Below are 19,859 nucleotides of genomic sequence, written 5' to 3' on the forward strand. Positions count from 1 at the left end.
AGATAAAATCACAAGAAAATACTGGGATTCATTTGATAAGAAGGGCTAATCAATACCCTACAGGATACATTTTCGAAAAAGAAAAGTCTTCAAAAGGTGCCCCAAGTACGAGTTTGTAAAAAAAAATTTTTTTTAATTAATATGAATTATGAGAAATAAAGAAAAAAAAAACTTTATTTTAGATTCAGGTTAAAATCCAAATTAATTAACTTTATTTACATTTTTAAAACAATTTAGCTACATTTATGTTGACTAAAGCAAAATAATTGAATTGATTCTTTTACCTCAGTTCAGGTTCAAATGAAAATGAATGAATGACTTAAATTATTTACGGTCTATAATTTCAACAATGTGAAATAAAGATAAAACATTACATATAATAAAAGTTAAGTTTACATAAAATAAAATGTAAAAAAATACATGTGCATCTTGTATATCAGTTTAGGCTATAATCGAAATTAATTAATTACATATATATACCCATATTATAGTTACAACATTTAAGCTGCGTCCCAAATGACGCACTATACACTATGCACTCGTGCACTATGTACTTATGCACTATGTACTCAACCATGTAGTGTATGAATTATATAAGGTTATTTTGTCATTCGTAATCGGAGTTTGATAGCCCCTTCCCCTTCATTCTGTAATTAAAGCTGTTCTTTTCAGTGTGAACGCACTATTCACACTATTTATACTACAAAACATCATAGAATAGTGCATAGGTACGCTATTTGGGGCGCACCTGTAAATACAAACAGTCCCTTTGAAATTTGAGCAGCACTGCACATTGACAGTGTTGCACAGCTCAAATATACAGGAACACTTTGCATTAGTGGTCTTTAAGAAGCCCAATTACATTTGAAGGGTAATCTTAAAGGCGACCTAAAGTGCAATATCAAGTTTTAAATGCAGCAGCATACATCAATATTCAGGCCTGACCGCACTGGATAAAAAGGTGGACAGCCCAAATATAAATCAAGGTGCCTTTGTATACGTAATTTCAGAGAAGTGCTGTCCATATTCTGCTCGTATGAACGAGAGGGCAGCCAGGGCCTATTAGATGGCTTGCTCTTGTTCCCCAGTGTTCTAGTTCAGTCTGGTGTGGAGAATGCATCTCTGTAAAACTATTGTGGGAGTCACAGTCCATTACACGAGCATAAAAAGGGTAAAAACATGCTGGCAGTGTAACCAAATCCAAAGCTGCCATGAACTCAGATGATGCACTGCTCGGTCAATATGGGGCACATAAGAGCATTCAGGCAGTCGATTTCAACCAAGTCACTTTAGCATTATCTCAAATCAGAAAACTTCAAAGAGCTTCACTTGCACATACTCACAGAATCTTAAACATAGATTGGACCCATACAGAAATTTACTACGGTAACTGCCAGTTACTACAATAACTACTAGAATACATCTGTTGTTTACTTGGTATTTTTAGGTAAAAGACACTTTTGGAGGTTACCCTTGCAAATTTCTGTTAAGGGAACAGCATACCATCTATGTTGATTCTTCCAGCATTCATAACAAAATGATCCACTCAGTTCCAGAAACACTCACTCCAAACACAAAATGGAAAAAATAAAACAATTAAATGATGAAGATGTCAGTTTCAGAACAAGGTCTTCTCTTGGCCTCAAATCCATGTTCAATCAGCATGAACAATATGCCCATGTGCTGACTACGGAGTAACTCTACATTAATGTTCAAATTAATCTATCAGTGAGCGTCCAGCTTCTATGCCCATGAATTTAACTGAGAACTCATTAGCTTGAGTGCTATTAAATGAGGCCAGTCGACTAGCCTGCCGACAAATGATTTAAAGTGAAGAAGTAGCTGTGGCCATTTAGGGGTGAAGCAAAGGGTTCTTAAGGTGCTGATAAAGCACCTCTCCCTTCCTCTGATAGATTCATCCACTGTAACTCTTACACAAGGCATGAGAATACAGAAAAATAACAAGCTAGCATGACACCTGACTAGCACATTAGCTTAGTTGGTGTCCTCAACACTTTTTCCTCAACCACACTGGATTTTTTTTTTCTAAATCGGTCTTTTAGTAGATAACGAGATAAATTTATCTGAAAAACAAACACACTGTTTAAACCACACACATTTTGTTAGATTTATTCTTAAATCAAGAAAAATGGGGCAAGAAAAATAAACTTCATTCAATATATGGGTGTTTCAACAATTGCGGACCATTTTGTAAGAGTTTTTAAATACACAATTAAAAAGTTAATGGAATTAAAAAAAATACATAAAAAAAAAAAAAAAAAAAAACTGTTATTTAATGTAAAAATATGCCAGTCTGCAGTTGCAGCATTATTTGCATCATGACCAACTGATAAAGTTTTTACTTTACAAATAAAAATCACTAACACAACCATGCTTTAAATATTGAGGAAAGAAAGTGTGAGAAATTAAAGTGCAAAAAGAAAAAGATAATTAAAGGGGTGATTGTGTACTTCAGGTTCATTTTAAGATTATTTAAATAATTTAAATAATTATTTTCAAGTCATAAAATCTGAAAAAAATAAAAATATTGCATTTTCAAATCTATAATCAAACATATGTCATTTTTCATATGTCAATATCTATTATTTAACAGTTTTCATATTTCTATTTTATTATTATTTTGTTAATGTGTGTAAATAAATATTTATATATGTGTGTGTGTGTGTGTGTGTACCAGTCCTACGGATCATGACCAACTGACAAAAATGTACCTTAGTGAAACAAAGAAAAATATCACTAATCAACACAAAGATGCTGTAATTTTGTGTGGGGAAAAATTTTTAGAATAGAATGTTATTAAACTCTATGGTGAAAAAAGAAAAAACTGCAATTTTCCCGTGATGCATTTATTTAAACTTTGTTAGTACACAAATTAAACTCTGTATTCTATAAGTCAGGGTTAAATGTGGACGTAGTTGAAGAAAACCCATATATACTGTACACTATACAATTGTTGTGGTGCAGTGCAGTGAAGAAATAGCAGGTGGATGACGTAGGACATATAGTCTAATGGGTAAGTAGTGGGCGCAGAACCTGGCTAAAGGGCTCAGGATGACCTGATTAGCATAGCTGTGCTGCTCTCTCTATGTTTATGGGTCATTACAACATACTGGATCCTTTACTCTCCCCCGAGGTCTAGGTCAAGATGCTATCTTGGTAAGAATAGCACTTTAGAGCACCAGAAATGGTCAAATATTTGACAGCGCTTTAGGAAAAGAACAGGCTGCCATGAACATGATGACCACCATGTTGACACATGGCGTCATCGGTGTGAAAATCCCAAAATCCAAAGAATGACTCAAAAATGCATTTACCCAATGCTAAGACCACTCTTTATCAGAGGTTATAAGATGACAGACAATTTAAAGGAGAAACACATGGAACTGAATTTGGATATAAACAGAATTTGGGATTTCCAGGATACCAGCAATTTGCCATTTTGCCAGTATAGCTCATCAAGAGAGATGAAGAGAAGCTCAGAGCCATGTGATAGTTTTTCCTTGCAGATCACAGACTCACTTTGGACCCCTATCCAGAAGCAGCCATGTGGGAGAAACATAGAACAGAACCATGAATAATGAAACACGCACACATCTGCTTGCCACTGATATCACATTTAAAAGCAACAACATTGACCAACTGCGTTGGAAGGAAAGAACTACATAAAGGAATTATTTACTCAAAAAAGAAAAATCTTTCATTATTAAAATTTTTTTTTGAACCCATTAGATGTTCTCTTTTCTGTGGAAGCATATCCAGAGTTCTCGTTTTAATATAATAAAAGTAAATGGGGACAAAAACAGCCTGTCAGCTTTTTGGCTCTAGGTTATAATTTTGATCTGTTCATCACTCAACTTATTGAAAGACTTCACAAGACATGAAAATAGTACATGAGTGAAATGAGGCACTTTAATGGCGCTTCTTTTGTCATTTGACGGCCTCATTCACTTACAATATATGAAAAAGAGATATTTTCAGAGATTTTTCATCAGAACTTCACATATTGGGCCCTATCATACACCCGGCGCAATGCGACTCAAGGCAAGTGTGTTAGCTAGTTTCAGTCCAGCGCCGTTTGCATTTTTCTGTCCAGCGCCATGTCATTTAAGAAGCAAATGCATTTGCGCCCATTTGTGCGCCCCTGAGCATCCTGGTCTAAAAAAGAGGTGTGTTCTGGCGCATTGCTATTATAAGGAGCTGAAAATAGACTGCGCCATAGACCAACTCAAACCTGGTCTAAAGTCTAAAGTCAATGGCACAATATTTTTTTGTTATTTAAAGAGCACGTTGGTAGAACATTGGTAGAAAACGAGCAGATCGGTTTCTTTGCTTGAGAAGCTTTCAGCTTTTCCGCCAACAAATTTCGCTATGGCGCGAACGCATCTCGCTCTTAAAGGGAATGGGAGATGACACTCTGATTGGTTTATTGAACGTTACGCCCATTACTTATTAAGAGAATAGGGACAACCCATTCCAAAATGCGTCCCGGCGCACAGACCGTTTTTCCGCCGTTAAAATAGCAAAAGTGGATTTGGACACGCCCCGAGTGCACCTGCACCAACGCTTTACACTTTGTGTTTAGATCGTTAAAATATGGCACATTGTTTCCACACACTAAAAAATATGGTGTAGGATTTATTTAGAAACAAATTTTACCCATTTACTTTTTTTTTTATATACATTTTGATTGAGACATTTACCAGCAATTTTTAAGAGATGGCAAGTAAAACAATAAATTAAACATGAAATGTTAAAGTAGTAAGACTGATATAGAATTTCTTGTAAAAACTACTCCAATAATCTTTGCGATTTCAAAAGAAAAAAAGAAAGAAAGAAAATCTGTAGCACTTTACAGTAAAGTTCCAATTGTTAACTATATTTAATGCAATAATTAACATTATACTATGGGGCCATTGAATGCTTGAATCTGATTGGCTGATGAACGTTCTGAGGTGTGCAATTATTTTCTGGGAAACTCACGGCAAACATAGTTCCAGGCAGCTCTCCTGACCACATAACAGTTCCATATCACTTCACATAGTTAACTGTAATAATGGTCGTGCAGTTTGCACAAAAAGGTGTTGTCACCGCTGCCCTGGCGATTTTATCAGTAATCCTATATAGTGTAGCAACTTAAAGGTAATAACAGCACTGGTTAGAGACTCACAGAGGTAACGTTAGCCAAATTCACACAAGCTCTCTCTCTTTCTCTCTTTCTAATAACTTCATTAATAACTGCATTAGAATGCTATCATGGCTCAAGCCTCCATTACCAGCTTTAAAATGATGTTTTGGAAAAAGCAAAAGAGGCATTGGATAAGATGCGGAAGAAATAGTCCTACTCACAATAGCTATTAAAGTTAAAAAAAAAATTGACGAATCCCTTTAAATATATCATCTGATCGACTCTGGGCTGTTGTCCATGTTAGCTCAAGTCAATAAAATATTAATTGACACAACTTTTGATTTTAAAAATATATAAGCAAATGTTGAAATCAACATGAACTAAGATTAATAAATGCTTTAGAAGTATTTTTCATTGTCAGTTAATGTTAACTAGTGTAGTTAACTACTGTTTACAATTGGGACCTCACGGTGAAGTTTTCCCCAAATCGTTTTTTTCATTGTAGAAGGAAAAAGGGGAGTTCATTTTTAGTGGAATATTCCTTTACTGGGATGATAAAATGATGCAGAATCGATTTGTTGATTGATTTTTAGATTTTAAAGAGCACCTATCATGGAATTTTTAAATGTACCTTTCATGTAGTGTGTAACATAGATCTAAGTGAACAAAAACATCCTGCAAAGTTTTAAATATGAAAGTGCACCGTATATAAAGTTATTGTCTTTCAAAAGTAAGAGTCATTTTTATGAATCGTTAGAAGACCGAAGCTTTTTCTCTGACTAGATGACGTCAACTTGTCAAGTTATTTGAATACGATACGCCCACTTATTGCGCTCAAAGACGCCAGTGAAAACTAGAAAACATCATGGCGACGAGACGCTGTATTCTGAAGTGCGACTCAAAAGCAAACTTTTTTCATCTGCCCAAGGATGAGCATTTGAAGACTAAGTGGCTACAATTCATAAATACAACTGTACCACAGAAGTATAGTCCGAGCCTTGTGCTTCACGCCATTTTGAAGACGATTGCTTTACCAACTTAAATGCAATCAAATTTGGACTCGCCAGCCGGCTGATATTGAAGGAAGGTTCAGTTCCAAGTGTATTTGCATCAGCTTCCTCCTCCGTATCACAACCTGTAAGTGTTATTAATAATTGTTGCTTTTATGTTTTGTTTTATGTAGCATGCTTAATAATTGTTTGGTTTGTTGTGTAAGCACCGTTTAGCTTCTAGGTCTTCAGTGACAATTGTATTGAGATCTATGAATTGTTTGTCGTTGTTTTCTGAGTTTTCTTTAAGAATAGAGTCATACCTCGTAGTAACGTAATGTTAAAGCAATTGTTTTGGTAAAAAAGTTTTATTTATGCATCGAGTTAACGCAAACAAAGACTGATTGTGCTTTTACAATATGAACTCTGGGCTATACTCGCTAACATCACATAAAGGCGGGATTTTGAAAAGTGAATCACTAAACGAATCATTTGAGAATCGCTGTCAAAACAGGTAAAAATAAATGCATATTATAAGAAAACTAAAGTCTTTTTTGTCATTGCATGCATGCAAAACTGTTGTTGGGGACTTCTAAAACAATATTTGGAACATTTTAAATGCCATAATAGGTGCTCTTTAAGAATGCATCGCGATTCCTCTGGAATCGATTTTGAGCTTAGATTTTAACAGCAGATGGCGCGCTAATCTAGTTTTTATTTGCACACTCAAATGCTCATAAAGAAGAGTGCTAAAGAGTGCTTGTGCTTTTGGCTGAGTCATGTAATTTCACTTCATCTTAGAATGCAGAAAGATTAATGTTAACACAGCCCACTGTGAACACCTTTGTAATTCGATTCAACCTTTATGAATTTTATGAATGATTATTTTAGGATCAAGTATGTGTAATGATTTGGAAACGAGCAGAGTACGGGTGTTTCTAAAGCATGCAGTGCCATCTGCTGTTCAAAACTAATCTCAGAATCGGTTCAAGAAAGAATCGCGATGCATTCGGAAAATCTCAGAATCGATGCTGAATAATTTCTCGATTCGCGATGCATCGATTTATTGGCCCAGAACTAACTACTCCAGGCTCAGACAGTGTTTCTTCAGAAATTAAACGTTTATCTCACCTCTCACAGACGTGCACAGTCCAGGCAGCAATGATCCATGATGATATACTGAAAACCAGCAGGACTGTGCCTGGGCAGATAGTCATCAAAGTCTTCATGACAAAGCGTGTGTTAAAGTTGATCTTATTGAGGGCTCCGATACTGCGTGACGAGGCGTCCGTAAAGAGCTTACTGTGCAGGAGCATGACCCGGCCAATCAGATACAGCCGCAGGAACATGGGGATGGAGAGGATGATGTCCACATCTGCATCCGCCACAGACGGGGTGTAGGTGAAGGCCAGGCGGGCGGTCCAGGTGAAGACGTAATGACCTGGAATGGGGTGGATGGCACACACTAGCAGCTCCAAAACGATGAACAGGATACGCTCGTACGTCATGGCTATCCGCCAGTCATCTGCTCCATTGTCAACCATAAAGAGCTAAACGTTAGACAGAAACAACAAATTTAAAGGCATTGAAGGGAGCACACATATACACACACACACAAACTATACAGTTCTATCAGGTATATTCACCTCGTTTTAAACACGTTAAGATGTTATTTAATGGTCTAAACTTATGTTACATAATAAGTACTAGAATATATCATGATATAATAATTACAAAAATATATAAACAAATAAATGTAAATTTAAAATGTCATAAAATATATATGTCTGTATGTGTATACACACACACACACACACACACAAATACATACAGTATACAGATACATAAATAATATATAAACTGACATAACACAATATAAAGAATATATTATCTGAAAGCATTCTCTGTGGTTTTAGTATTATGACTATAATAGGGATTTCTTCTCTTTTGTTTCAACGAATGCAAATGTACACAACCTGCAATCAGGAATAAAGGGTTTTTTTAATTGGTCATTCATTCAAGTAATCTGACCATCATCTGATGTTCCAAGTTATTAAATATTGCTTACAAAGCAACTGATTGACAGGCCTGTATTAAATTATATCTCCTATTTGCCATAAGCTCCACTTGTAATACCATCATTAATCAAAATCAGTGTCTTCTCTATAAAGACCTCTTAATGGATAGGTAAAAAAAAAAGCACAGACACTGAATGCAGGGCAAGTTTTCATTCTGCTGCTACTATAAGTCATTAGGCTTTGGCATAAGTGCTTCCTCTGTAATCTTTTAGGCTTGTGTCTCAGTCTCTGTTCTTGTTTATGGCTTCCGAAGCTGAGTCTGCTTCTTACCTGAATCTCTCGTGCGTGGTACATAATGATCAGACAGAGCAGAATTACAGTGGAGAGGCTAATAAGGCATTTCAGTGCAAATGAATATGAGGATTCCTGCAGAGACATTGAAAAAACAACAACAGCGACATTAGTTTACATTTTTATGTTCCTGCAGCTCAATTGTTTTTTGTGCACTTGATTCCCAGAGAACATGCATACTAAGAAAACATATGCCTTTACTGCACTGCATGTTGCTTGTGGATAAGTGTCGTCCATAAGAGTAAATATATGTATAAGTGACAGATAAACACCATTTTTTGTTGGCTACTGTGGGTAAGAGTCTTGCAAACATGCTAGATGAAGCATACAACAGTTTGAGGAGTTTGAACTTTGCAGTTCTGATGCATGAAAGCTACCTCTATATAGCATTTCAGTTTTTAGCAGTCAGCATTAGCATTTTCAAGTTATGGAGTCTTTCAAGACTGGGAATAGAAGAACTTGATTTAAGAGTAAAAAACAGGGTTTGTGGTTACTATTAATTGTTGTATGTAACCAAAACCACACAGTCCCACTATCAAACTGGATTTTAAGCATTTTCTAAATGCTGCTAAATTCATACTAAGAAGACAACAACAGTTTAACTGTCAAACAGCAGGTTTAAGGTGATCTAGTTGGCCTGGAGCTCCAACAGCAAAGTGCCCAAAATCCCTCTATAACCAGACGACAGACCAGGCCAGGTTTACATCTTAACCTGGTCCGTTTGGTTATAGATGGATTTTGGCACTTTTCAGTAAGTCAGTCTAGGAGCTCCAAGCCAATTAGACCAAAGGTGCACAATCCTGTTCCTGGAGAACTACATTCCTGCAAAGTTCAGTTCCAACCCTGATCAAATATGACTGAACCAGCCAATTAAGATCTTCAGCAGCACTTCATAATTACAGACAGTTGTTTTTGAGCAGATCTGAAACTGAACTATGCAGGTAATTAGATCTCCAGCAATGGTGTTGAGCATCCCTGAGCTAGACTTTAACCAGCTGGTTCAGACTAAGATTTCTTTCAGATGGGAAACATAGCTTGTGTTCTTAACTAAATCCAAGAGATGTAGCCAATACTGATATAACACAAAGTATACCCATAAGTCCAGTCCAGTCCCTTTTTCCCCCACACACAATCATGACTAGAAGAGGAACTAAACAATCATCTCTTCTGGTTTCTGTCTTTCAACCTTAGCTCTGGTTCTTTCTCTCTGTATGACAATCCTCATTATGAGATCAGTGCAATTGGAGCTCATTACCTGACTCTGCTGATACACTGGAACAGGATGTGCTGGCTAAGACATCAAACTATGCTTTAGGGGAAGTTAAAAAAGAAACAAAACGCCACTCCAGGGATCGTCTAACTAACTTCAGGGCCAAAAGAATCATCTAACTAATTCGCTTAGGCCAAAAGAATCAACAAACAGATATACTGTAGAATCATATGAGAATGACAACTTGTAGTCAATGATTTTAAATGTCAAACCAGCAAATCTCACTGGTTTAAGCATTTAATTTTTTTTTTCTAGAACCATATTTTGCACAGATGGCCTACTGTTGTGCCAATATGTCGTTAGTGATAATATACTATCACCATCTTTACTATATGGCAAAAAAAAAAAAAAAAAAAAAAAAAAGGCTGGTGAGTACAACTCCAATTGGAGATCTCTTGCTCTTACCATAGCCATTTAAGGTCCCCATAAAAAATTAAGTGTAAAGCCTAGTAGCTTGTTCATGTCCTTTCTGTATAGAAGCTAGAGCTTGGTATAAAAGAGCACTAACATAAAAAATTACACATGATGAAATTGTCAAGAGCATGCTATAAAGATTTCATTGATTGATGCTTTCTGATGCCTATATCCATTAAGGAAGTGCACACAAAGAAGCCGATGTCAATGATGAATTTATCCTTTGGTGTCTTTAAACGGTCATTCAGTAAATAGATCATTCTTGGACTTCAATATTCTGCAGCATTTAATTAAATGGTATGAATCAAAGTACTAAGGATGAAGTAAGATGTATACATCTAATCTAGCATAGGTTATCTAGAATGAAATCTTGTGATGCATCACTGCCCTGTTGAAAAAGACCATCTTACACCAGCATGAATTATAATAGCGGTTCAGGTGCTGGTCAAACGTGTGGATAGCATATCCATCTTGTTAACTTCTTCCACCTTCTTAACTACAAGTCTATGTATGCTGGTTGAAAACACTCAATTCAAGTTTATTATGTCTCAAAGTATTGGACACTTGGTCTTAAATTGAATAGAATGTCTAAATCCTAATTATATAACCAAACAGTGTTATTTTACAATGTTATATATATATATATATATATATATATATATATATATATATATATATATATATATATAAAAAGAGAGAGAATACAGCATGTCACTTTAAGCAAACACTTCAAGCTACAATATAAGCTTCAAAGAGTGGTGTTTTAGTATTATTTAAATACGTTTATAGTATTTATTAATGAGTTCACTTCCATATTTATATTTTCAGTTTGCATCTTTTAGTTTAAGTAGTTTGTTCTGTGCTTTTTGCAGTTTCTATTATTATTATTTCACGCTGACAAGTGTAACCCATTGATTTTTTTTTAAAGATAATACATTTTCAATGATTTTATTCAGTTAGATATTTTTATATATACTGCAATGAAATAAGACATTTTTGTGTGATAATCTACAAAAAAAAGTAGAATTCTGTTATCATTTACTCACCCACATCGTTCCAAACCTGTATGACTTAATTTCTTCTGTGGAACACAAAATAAAATATTTTTAAACATTTTGGTAACTAAATAATTTCCCACTGATTTCCATTGTATGGAAAAAAATACAATGGAAGTCGAAGGGAACCCAAACATTTTTCAATATATCAACTAAATATCATCATCATCTACAGCAGGAGGAAATGAATGCAGGCTTGGAAAAACATGAGGGTGAGTAAGTGATGACTCAATGTTTGTTTTTTGGGTGGATTATCCTTTTGAATGTCCAGAAAACTCTTTGAAGTCATTCAAAACTTTTACCTTTGTATAAACTCCCCAGGAGAGTTCGGTCTCTGTCACCATGACAACAATTCCAAACATTCCAAAAATCAGGGCATAGTCGCTAAGGCGCTTGCGTTTCTCAAACAGCGCCCTCCGGTGCCCAAGCTTATACCCAATGTCCTTGTTCTTCTTATGCGGAGCGCTGCATGGTCTTTTCCTCACAAGGTTCTCACTGGACTGCTTAGTAAGGTCTTCCCCGTTCCCTTTGGAGACCACCACCTCCAGGCCGGAAGTGTGCAGGGTCTGCAAAGGCTGTGTCTCAGAGTCCAGCTCTGCTAGGTTCCTCCGGGACGCCCCCAGACTGCCGAGTGGTCTGACTATGCCCCCATTGTACTTGCAGCTGCTCATGGCTATCTGAGGATACTGTGGGCCGCCGTGGGACAGGGAAGGCCGCGATCCAGCATGGCTCAGCCTTTTGGCATCCGCATTCACCTGCCAGAAATGAAAAGATATTTTATAGATTTTATCATTGTCTTTTGTGTCCAGGACCTTCTGTGCTGGCTGAGGGGCAGAGCACTGCCGATTCGCAGCAATGCTGATTTAGTGGACATTTCTCCATAAAATTAAATGCATAATGCATGTGGGAGGAGCATCGTCTAGTGACTGTAACTCCTGAAAAAGCTTTTGGTTAGGTGAAATCAACTATTTACAGTTTCATTTATATAAAAAGCATCACAGGGATATAATAAAGATAAAATGTCATAGAACAGTGATTTTAAAAAATACATATTTTAATGCAAACTGAAATTTTCAATTAGAAAAACAGCTGATGGCCAAAATATCCTATCATTTCAAAAGATTAAAAAAATTTATAAAAATAATACGTCGTTCAGTAAAGATTGCATTAAATTAATCAAAAGTTATAACATAACAAAAGATTTCTATTTCAAATAAATTACTGTTTTTACTGTATTTTTGATCCAATAAATGCAGCCTTGGTGAGCTGCAGGGTTGAGTAGCAAATGAGTTGCAGGGCTCACAAAATTTTGAAATCCCTGATAAGTATTCTTCAGATTTTGGTAGCCTGAAAATGTATTTAACTAGCCCCCCCCCCCCCCCCTTCAGGTAGAAGAAACATTACCATTATCAATGGACCCCAGTTAAATGATTTGAACGAATTTGTATAAACTGTAACCGTGAAAGCATGGGAACATGCAACATTTCTTTACAGTGTTTGCAATTAGTGAATATTTTATTTAATTGTATTACTAATTAGCAAATTAGGCAAAATACTGGCGATAACGCTTGTGAAGATGATGCAAAAAGCCTGCTCACAATAATCTCACATTATTAAATTATTGGGCTCACACAATGCCAACTCATTTGCAGAGACCTACTTCTGTTCTGTAATGTCATTTTCTGATAGGCAGCGCACAACACAGACCCACATTCTAACCGACTAAAGAGACACCAATGGATTAGAAATGAGAGTAATGACAGCTGTTTGAAAATATTCATGCAAACATATTCAACATACACTGCATACAGCCATAGTTAACCAAAGCTAGTTGTGGAACCACCTGGAAACCTTATCTGTCAAATACCTGGTACTCCTGGTTTAGCTGAAACTTGGTAGAGATCATGTTGAATCCAAAATCACTGCTAGAACCTCCAGCATCCTCAGAATAACTCTTTTTTTTATAGGAAAAATTATGTTTATCCATGTTACTGCACTGGGCTGTACTGACTAGATCTATGCAGAAACTGCAACTAGATACTGACGCTTAAACTGAGGTTACAAATAATACCATTCAGCAATAGAAAACTAGAAACTATTCTGGTCCCCCAGAAGTAAATTTCTACCAAGGTCCTTCGTGTGAGACCGTTCTCTTGGAGTGTTTCACATGGCTTTCTGCTGACATGGCAACAGATCATTTATATTCTATGCAGCTTTTTGTTGGTCTCCCTTTTTATGTGTTTTCCACAAACAGACTGTGGGAACTTGTCCAAAAGTACAGTCTTGTACTGTCTGTATCCTTTTAGGAACACTGAATATAATTTAATATACTATAATAAATACAAAAAAAGGGCTAAGAATGTGTTTAAAGAAAGTCTAATCTATAAAATATATGTTTTATATCATCTATATTTTTTTGCATACATTGTGTTACTTCAATGTCAATATGATTTCATAAAAAGTAAAAAAAAAAAAAAAAAGAAGTTATAAATAGCTAATTTTATGAAAAAGTAACCTAACCATCACTGCAATAGGAAGTCTTGAACAAAAACCAGGTCTTAACTCCATTACACACAATGTAATTTTTTTCTATGAATTATTATGGATTTGTAATGACAGTGGGTTGGAAAAGCAACCACGCAGAAGGACAAAAAGGCCCATTTACACCTAAAAAATGATAATTATATTAGTGTTCAAAGTGTGATACCATTAACAGGCATGTGCTGCAGTTACATCGTCTTTAAAGCATGATGGATTCTCATGTTTCTATCATTCATCAGCAGGAAAAACTGTTCTGAAAATGATTCCAATGATATTGTTCCTCTATGCTGTTATCGTTGTAATTGTACTGTGGAATCTCAGGCTTTTACTGTAGGAAAATACACACACACATACACTGGAGTATATTTGGAGACCTTCTACTTCAACATATTCAACACTGTAGGCTATTTCAGCTAGAGAGAAAAATATATCTATTGTCCTTGTAACCACTTATGTGTACCTATACTACTTTAAAATACAATGGAGTAATAGACATAATAAAACAGACCCAGAGGTTCAGAACTGATTTCCAACAAGCAGCGACTGTCTCTCTGATGAAAGAGCTCCAGGGATCAATTGCAATACACAGCAAAGCTCCTGTCAAACGTCCACTCTTTCCAAGGCCAGCATGGACTGCCAGTTGCCAAATGAGCTCTTTTTTCTATCAGTGTCCTGAGAGAGCAAGTAGTCAATTGTGTTATTAGTCTTTCTTCCTGGAAATGTTAAAAAGGTACAATACACTAACATCTGTTCCCAAAAAAATAACATTGAATATCGACATTATCCTAAGGTTTAATCTATTGCAATTTGCCATTTATTCCTGTTAAGGTAAAGCTGAATTTTCAATGGCATTTATTCCAGTCTTCAATCTCACACAATCCTTCAGAAATAATTCTAAAATGCTGACTTGCTGCTCAACAATGTAAAAGTCTTTACTGTCACTTTTGATCAATTTCAAAAAGTTGGAAAAAAAATTATATTACTGACCCCATATAGATAGATGGATGGATAGATCGATAGTTCTAGTCACATTTATTTAAAAAATATATCAGCACAGTTAGTGACAGTGATCTATTCTGAAACTCCAGAGGAGGCACATTGATTACTGCATTTTTTAAGCAAAAGTCTCCATTTGCTCTCTATTTAATCACATTGCTGTCAAGAGAACGAATTGGGATATTACAGAGATCTCATTTGTGATTTTTCTTTTTTCTATGGGATGCACCACAATGTCACTTCCAACATAAATGACAGCACAGCTGCTATAACAACAAAGACGCACAAAGCTAGAAATTCTTTGCATGACCTTATGACTGAAGGCAGTTAAAACACACAGCTGCATGCTCTGAGTGCAATTTTATGCTGATTTGGGATACGTCTACAAAACTGATCATATATCAGTCACAAAAACAACATCTGCTCATCTCCATTTTGATGCAACAGACTAGGCCTGTACCACGTTGGAATGGCATTTTCATTGTCTCAGCCTCTCAATTTCACATTTCGCTAATTTTCCATATTAACCATTATTCTCATCTGTGCGTGTCAAAGCTGAAGGGCCCTTAGATTTCCCCCTTCCCTGCTCCTTCATTCCTCTCTCTGCACGCTTGGTCCGTACAACTCCAATTCAGCAAACCTATTTTGACATTGAATTTGCACTCATTATATGGCATTGGACTCTCTTTTCCTCAGGTCTCTTTCTGTAATGAAATGTCTGCAGCAGACCTGAGAGCTGATTACAGATCTCGCTATTCAAGAATATATTTTCTAACTGCTCTTCACTATCAAAATGTGATCTTTACAACCAGACATCTTCCCTTGTCGTGTTGCATAAATTTGCACCTCAGGGCCCGTACCATGTAAGAGCCAAAATAAGAAAAACTGTGTGTTTCAGCCGTTGTGATTTTTATGTAGATGAACCATGATAACTGGAGAAAGCTGTCAGTTAGCATCTCAAAGCCAGTTGCCTGGCTGATGCAGGACCATGAGAGGTTTGTGATTAGAAATCTACAATCCTTGCTTGTGAGAACCACAGAACTTTTTGAACATATCAAAGGAGTTATAAATGGCATGTGACTAATCATTCTGAACTCCAAAAAAATGTAAGCATGATGGACCCAGTCCCAAAGCCTTCATTAGCAACTTCCCTGAGTTTTAAGAGAGAAAAAAAAGGCAATTTAACTATTATTATTGCTCTCATCCCAAAACTCATCCTGCAACTTATCCTGCTACAGTACAAACATAAATGATAAATCAAACCTACTACATTTCTTAGTGAATGCACATGTTGGGATGATGGAAAAGAATGTGGGCCTATCTTCTGTGAAAAGACCAATTAAAAGGCCAATTAGCAATAACATAAAATAACATAAAAATTGCGCTGAAACTGGGAATACTGGCAAAATTGTCCATCCAACTCAAGCATTGAAGTAGCGAATAAACTTGATTTTTTACAATGTTTCACATGTAGGACAGTTTCTTGCATAGGTTAACAAGACTGCATTTACATCCTCAAGCAATTGACTTCATGGCATCATTTTTATCATTTCCCAAGTGAAATTTAGTGTGTGCTATCACATAAATAACTGCAGGTGCTCTCATGGGCTAAAAGACAACAAGAACAAAAGCACTGGAGTCGAGATAATTGTTTCAGAATCAAAGTTTTTGGTCACACTATATTTTACAGTGTCCTTGTTGCACGTCAGGTACTTTATGTAATCATAACAATAAATTCTGTATAATTACATGCAACTAACAATAAACCAACCATCTTCCTAACTCTAACCCCTAAATCATTGTTGATTAAAATTACTCAGTACCTAAATATATAATTACACTGCAACAAGGGCACTTAAAATAAAGTGTAACGAAGTTTGTTGTAGTGGTTTTCATCAGGCTATAGAAAACTATATAGATATTTAAAAATAGATGAATTATACCTCAAATAGCATAATGTTTTTTAACTGGTAGCATCAATACTTAAAAATAATGTATGTATTTTAGTTTCAGAGCAAACAAAATGGAATAGTTCACCCAAAAATGAAAAATTGCTTAACATTTACTCACTCGCAGGTCATCAAAGATTTAAAGTTTTTTATTTGGCATCACATGTGAGCCGTCAGAATGAGAGTCCAAACAGCTGATAAAAACCATAACAATAATCCACACAACTCAGTTCATCAGTTAACATCTTGTGAAGTGAAAAGCTGCGTGTTTGTAATTAACGGATCCATCATTATTAGTATAAACACACAGCTTTTCACTTTAGAAGATGTTAATTGATAGACTAGAGTCTTGTGGATTATTGTGATGCTTTTATCAGCTGTTTGCACTCATTCTGACAGCACCCTTTCACTGCAGAGAATCCAAATGATGTAAAAAATAATTTCTCCAAATCTGTTTACAGATGAAGAAACAAACTAGTCATTTTCAGCCTTTTTCTTTTTTGCGTGAACTATTTCTTTTATAACCTATACTATAGGGTTTGACCTAGTCTGACATAGTTCCAGTGTACACAAACACACACCATAGGCATTGCAGAGCTCTCGGCCAATTTCAGTTCAAATACACAGAGACGAGAGAACTCAGAGAACTCCGGCCAATTATACTCTCCACAAATTACCCTTGATTAAGCAGCAGAATGCCAGCTGCAGAGGAACAACACTGAGATTCTCCCCTCTGTCTGCTCGCTCATACTGAACCAGTTACTCCCTCAGCATCCACGGCACATGCCAGTGCTTTCACTCCCTCTCATGCACAATCAAGAAGAAGCCTAACTGTAAACTCTGCGCAAATATTTACATAATTACAAGCCCCTGTGGAAGGAATTCTGCATAAATATGGTTTTCCTAAAAGAGTGATTTGTACAAACAGCTAAATGGGTTTTCGAGCTCCCAGGGTAATATTACTTCTTACCAATGCTGTGCATCAAACAATGAATACAATTCCAAATTAATCCAACGCCACAGGTAGAACAATCACTTATTTTTTTTTCTTTTCTTTTTTAGAACAAACACAATGCAGTCAAACACAAGAACCAGTCAAGCAGAGAAAGAAACAGAGACTGACGCAAACAACGGGAAAGACTTATGGGAGATTTCATGGCAAGAGATCGCTGATGGGTTTTACCTCCATCTGCTGTGCATTGTGAACTAAACTGATACTAATGTCTCTCCGTTCTGGCAGTGATGTCTAAACCATCATGAATAATACAGGCCTGAAGTACATGTTAGTGCCACTCAGGGGGGCTTTCCCTTGGCTTGCACAGGCAGAAAATGGAACAGCTATGCAGAAACAGGGTCGACTCTCCCACAAGGAATGAATGACACTGATTTGCCTTTCTGCCTTGCTTTTCTGGTCCCTGCTCCTTTCAGGCTACGAATGCACTGGCATACAGATAGATAGACAGATAGATAGATAGATAGATAGATAGATAGATAGATAGATAGATAGATAGATAGATAGACTCATTTTAATCTGTGACTCACATAATGAGGCAGGTTAGAAATATTCAGGTAGACTAAATATGAATGAATGAATGATGCGGGTGTAGGAATGAATGAACGTTTCATAATGCTTACTATTAAACGCCATCATGGGAATCATGGACAGCCTGTTGCAAGCACCCCCTCCTGTTCCCCCTTTCCAAGCTTTCGAGATTAAGACGAATACCAACACCTAGCAACTACAAAGCAGCCCTCTGCATCCACATGGCCGAAATTTGTTGTTAAAAATGGCAAGCGATTTCAAACATGACCTCCCAGTTTTGCGCTGCCCGCGTAATCGGGCGCATTGCTATAACTGGCCACCTGTTAAGCATAAACTTCATAGAGTGCATGCATAAACGATGCGCATTTCAACGAGTCGGTGTATGCGGGCTTACCTTACAACCTTCGTGTCCGTGTTTATTCTCATCGAGCCATAAGCGACTGTCAGAGGACAGCGGGCTGCTTTTACTCCGCGGCGAAACGGAGTTCCTGGCTCCCTGGCATCTATCAGGCGTCCACGCTAGATTCCGCTGCTCGCCTGATCTCAAGCTGTCGTTGTCACGGTGCTGCTGCTGCAGCAAAGACGGCTGCTGGCTTCTCGGTTCCGCGGATCCCCTCACGCAGCAGTTGGGTACGCTGCTCCTCAGCAGGCGCTGCTGCTGAACCTGTAGCTGGAGGGAAGGTGGAGGGCTGTGATGCTGCTGCTGCAACAGCTGTTGATGCTCTTGCGATCCGCTGCTGCACGAACACTGATCTTGTTGGCAATTCGCAGTTTTGGCAGCCCCTCCAACACTCTGCTGCCGACTTAGGGAGGGTTTGGAACAGTCTGCGAGACTTGGGTTGCTCCTTTGGCTTTTGACTGGTGCTTCCTGACTGAAAGGGCTGGGCAGGCTCTCTTGGCTCTGCTTTGGCAAGGGGTGTGCGGTCTGTCTAGGGCCACCCCTGTGCTCCGCGTGGTGGTGGTGATGGTGTTGGTGGTGGTGCTGATGGACGGCACCCGAGTAGCGATGCTGCATCCCCGCCTCACCTGCGGCGGAGTGCCGCTTTGCGTTGCAATGATCCGGCACTCGTTCGCTGCGCACAGCGCCGGTGGAGTCAAGAAGGCCCGTTTCATTGGTAGGTTTGACCAAGACAAGCCTCATCACGTCACTATGGAGTTACAGGGAGCCCCGCCTTCATCTGACAGTCCAAGTGTTTATATGAATGAGTATATTAACAAAAGTGCTCAGTACGCGGTTGCGACTTGAGGCGGGTGTGGGCAACCCATGCGCCCCGAATTAGGGCTAGAACCCCCCTAAAAGAAATCAGAACAAAAAATTAGAGCATCTCAGTTCAAGCACATCGTCTTATAACTGGAGGTGCAACGAACAAACGCTGACAAATAAAAGTTGTGTTCGCCTGAAAGTGTAACTATGGCAACAGCAAGCAGCTCGAGCGATTCCACTGCGGTTAGATTTGACGCATGTAAAGGGTGAGAAGAATTCATCCCTTTAAGATTTAGATATCACTGAAAACATTTGTGTTTGTATATAAAAAATAAATTAAAAAAACTTTTGAACATTGACATTTAGTTAAATACTGCTGTATT

At 37.3% G+C, this 19,859-nt stretch overlaps 1 protein-coding gene across 2 annotated transcripts in view; it reads right to left on the reverse strand.

Annotated features, from left to right (window-relative positions):
• Positions 1–19,528, reverse strand: part of kcnn1b (potassium intermediate/small conductance calcium-activated channel, subfamily N, member 1b) — a 28,820-nt gene extending 9,292 nt beyond the window's left edge. The window contains exons 1-4 of one of the 2 annotated variants that reach the window (XM_052562588.1): positions 18,667–19,528; positions 11,546–11,998; positions 8,484–8,579; positions 7,267–7,685 (exon numbers count right to left, since the gene is read on the reverse strand). In XM_052562588.1, coding sequence (XP_052418548.1) covers positions 7,267–7,685; positions 8,484–8,579; positions 11,546–11,998; positions 18,667–19,413 — 1,715 coding nt within the window. In that variant the 5' untranslated portion in view covers positions 19,414–19,528. Of the gene's footprint in view, positions 1–7,266; positions 7,686–8,483; positions 8,580–11,545; positions 11,999–13,110; positions 13,401–18,666 lie in introns of those variants that run through there. The other variant, XM_052562589.1, reaches the window with a different exon arrangement.
• Between the last annotated feature and the right edge of the window lie 331 nt (positions 19,529–19,859).

Source organism: Carassius gibelio, chromosome B8 (assembly GCF_023724105.1).
Source record: "Carassius gibelio isolate Cgi1373 ecotype wild population from Czech Republic chromosome B8, carGib1.2-hapl.c, whole genome shotgun sequence".
Classification (NCBI taxonomy): Eukaryota; Metazoa; Chordata; class Actinopteri; order Cypriniformes; family Cyprinidae; genus Carassius; species Carassius gibelio.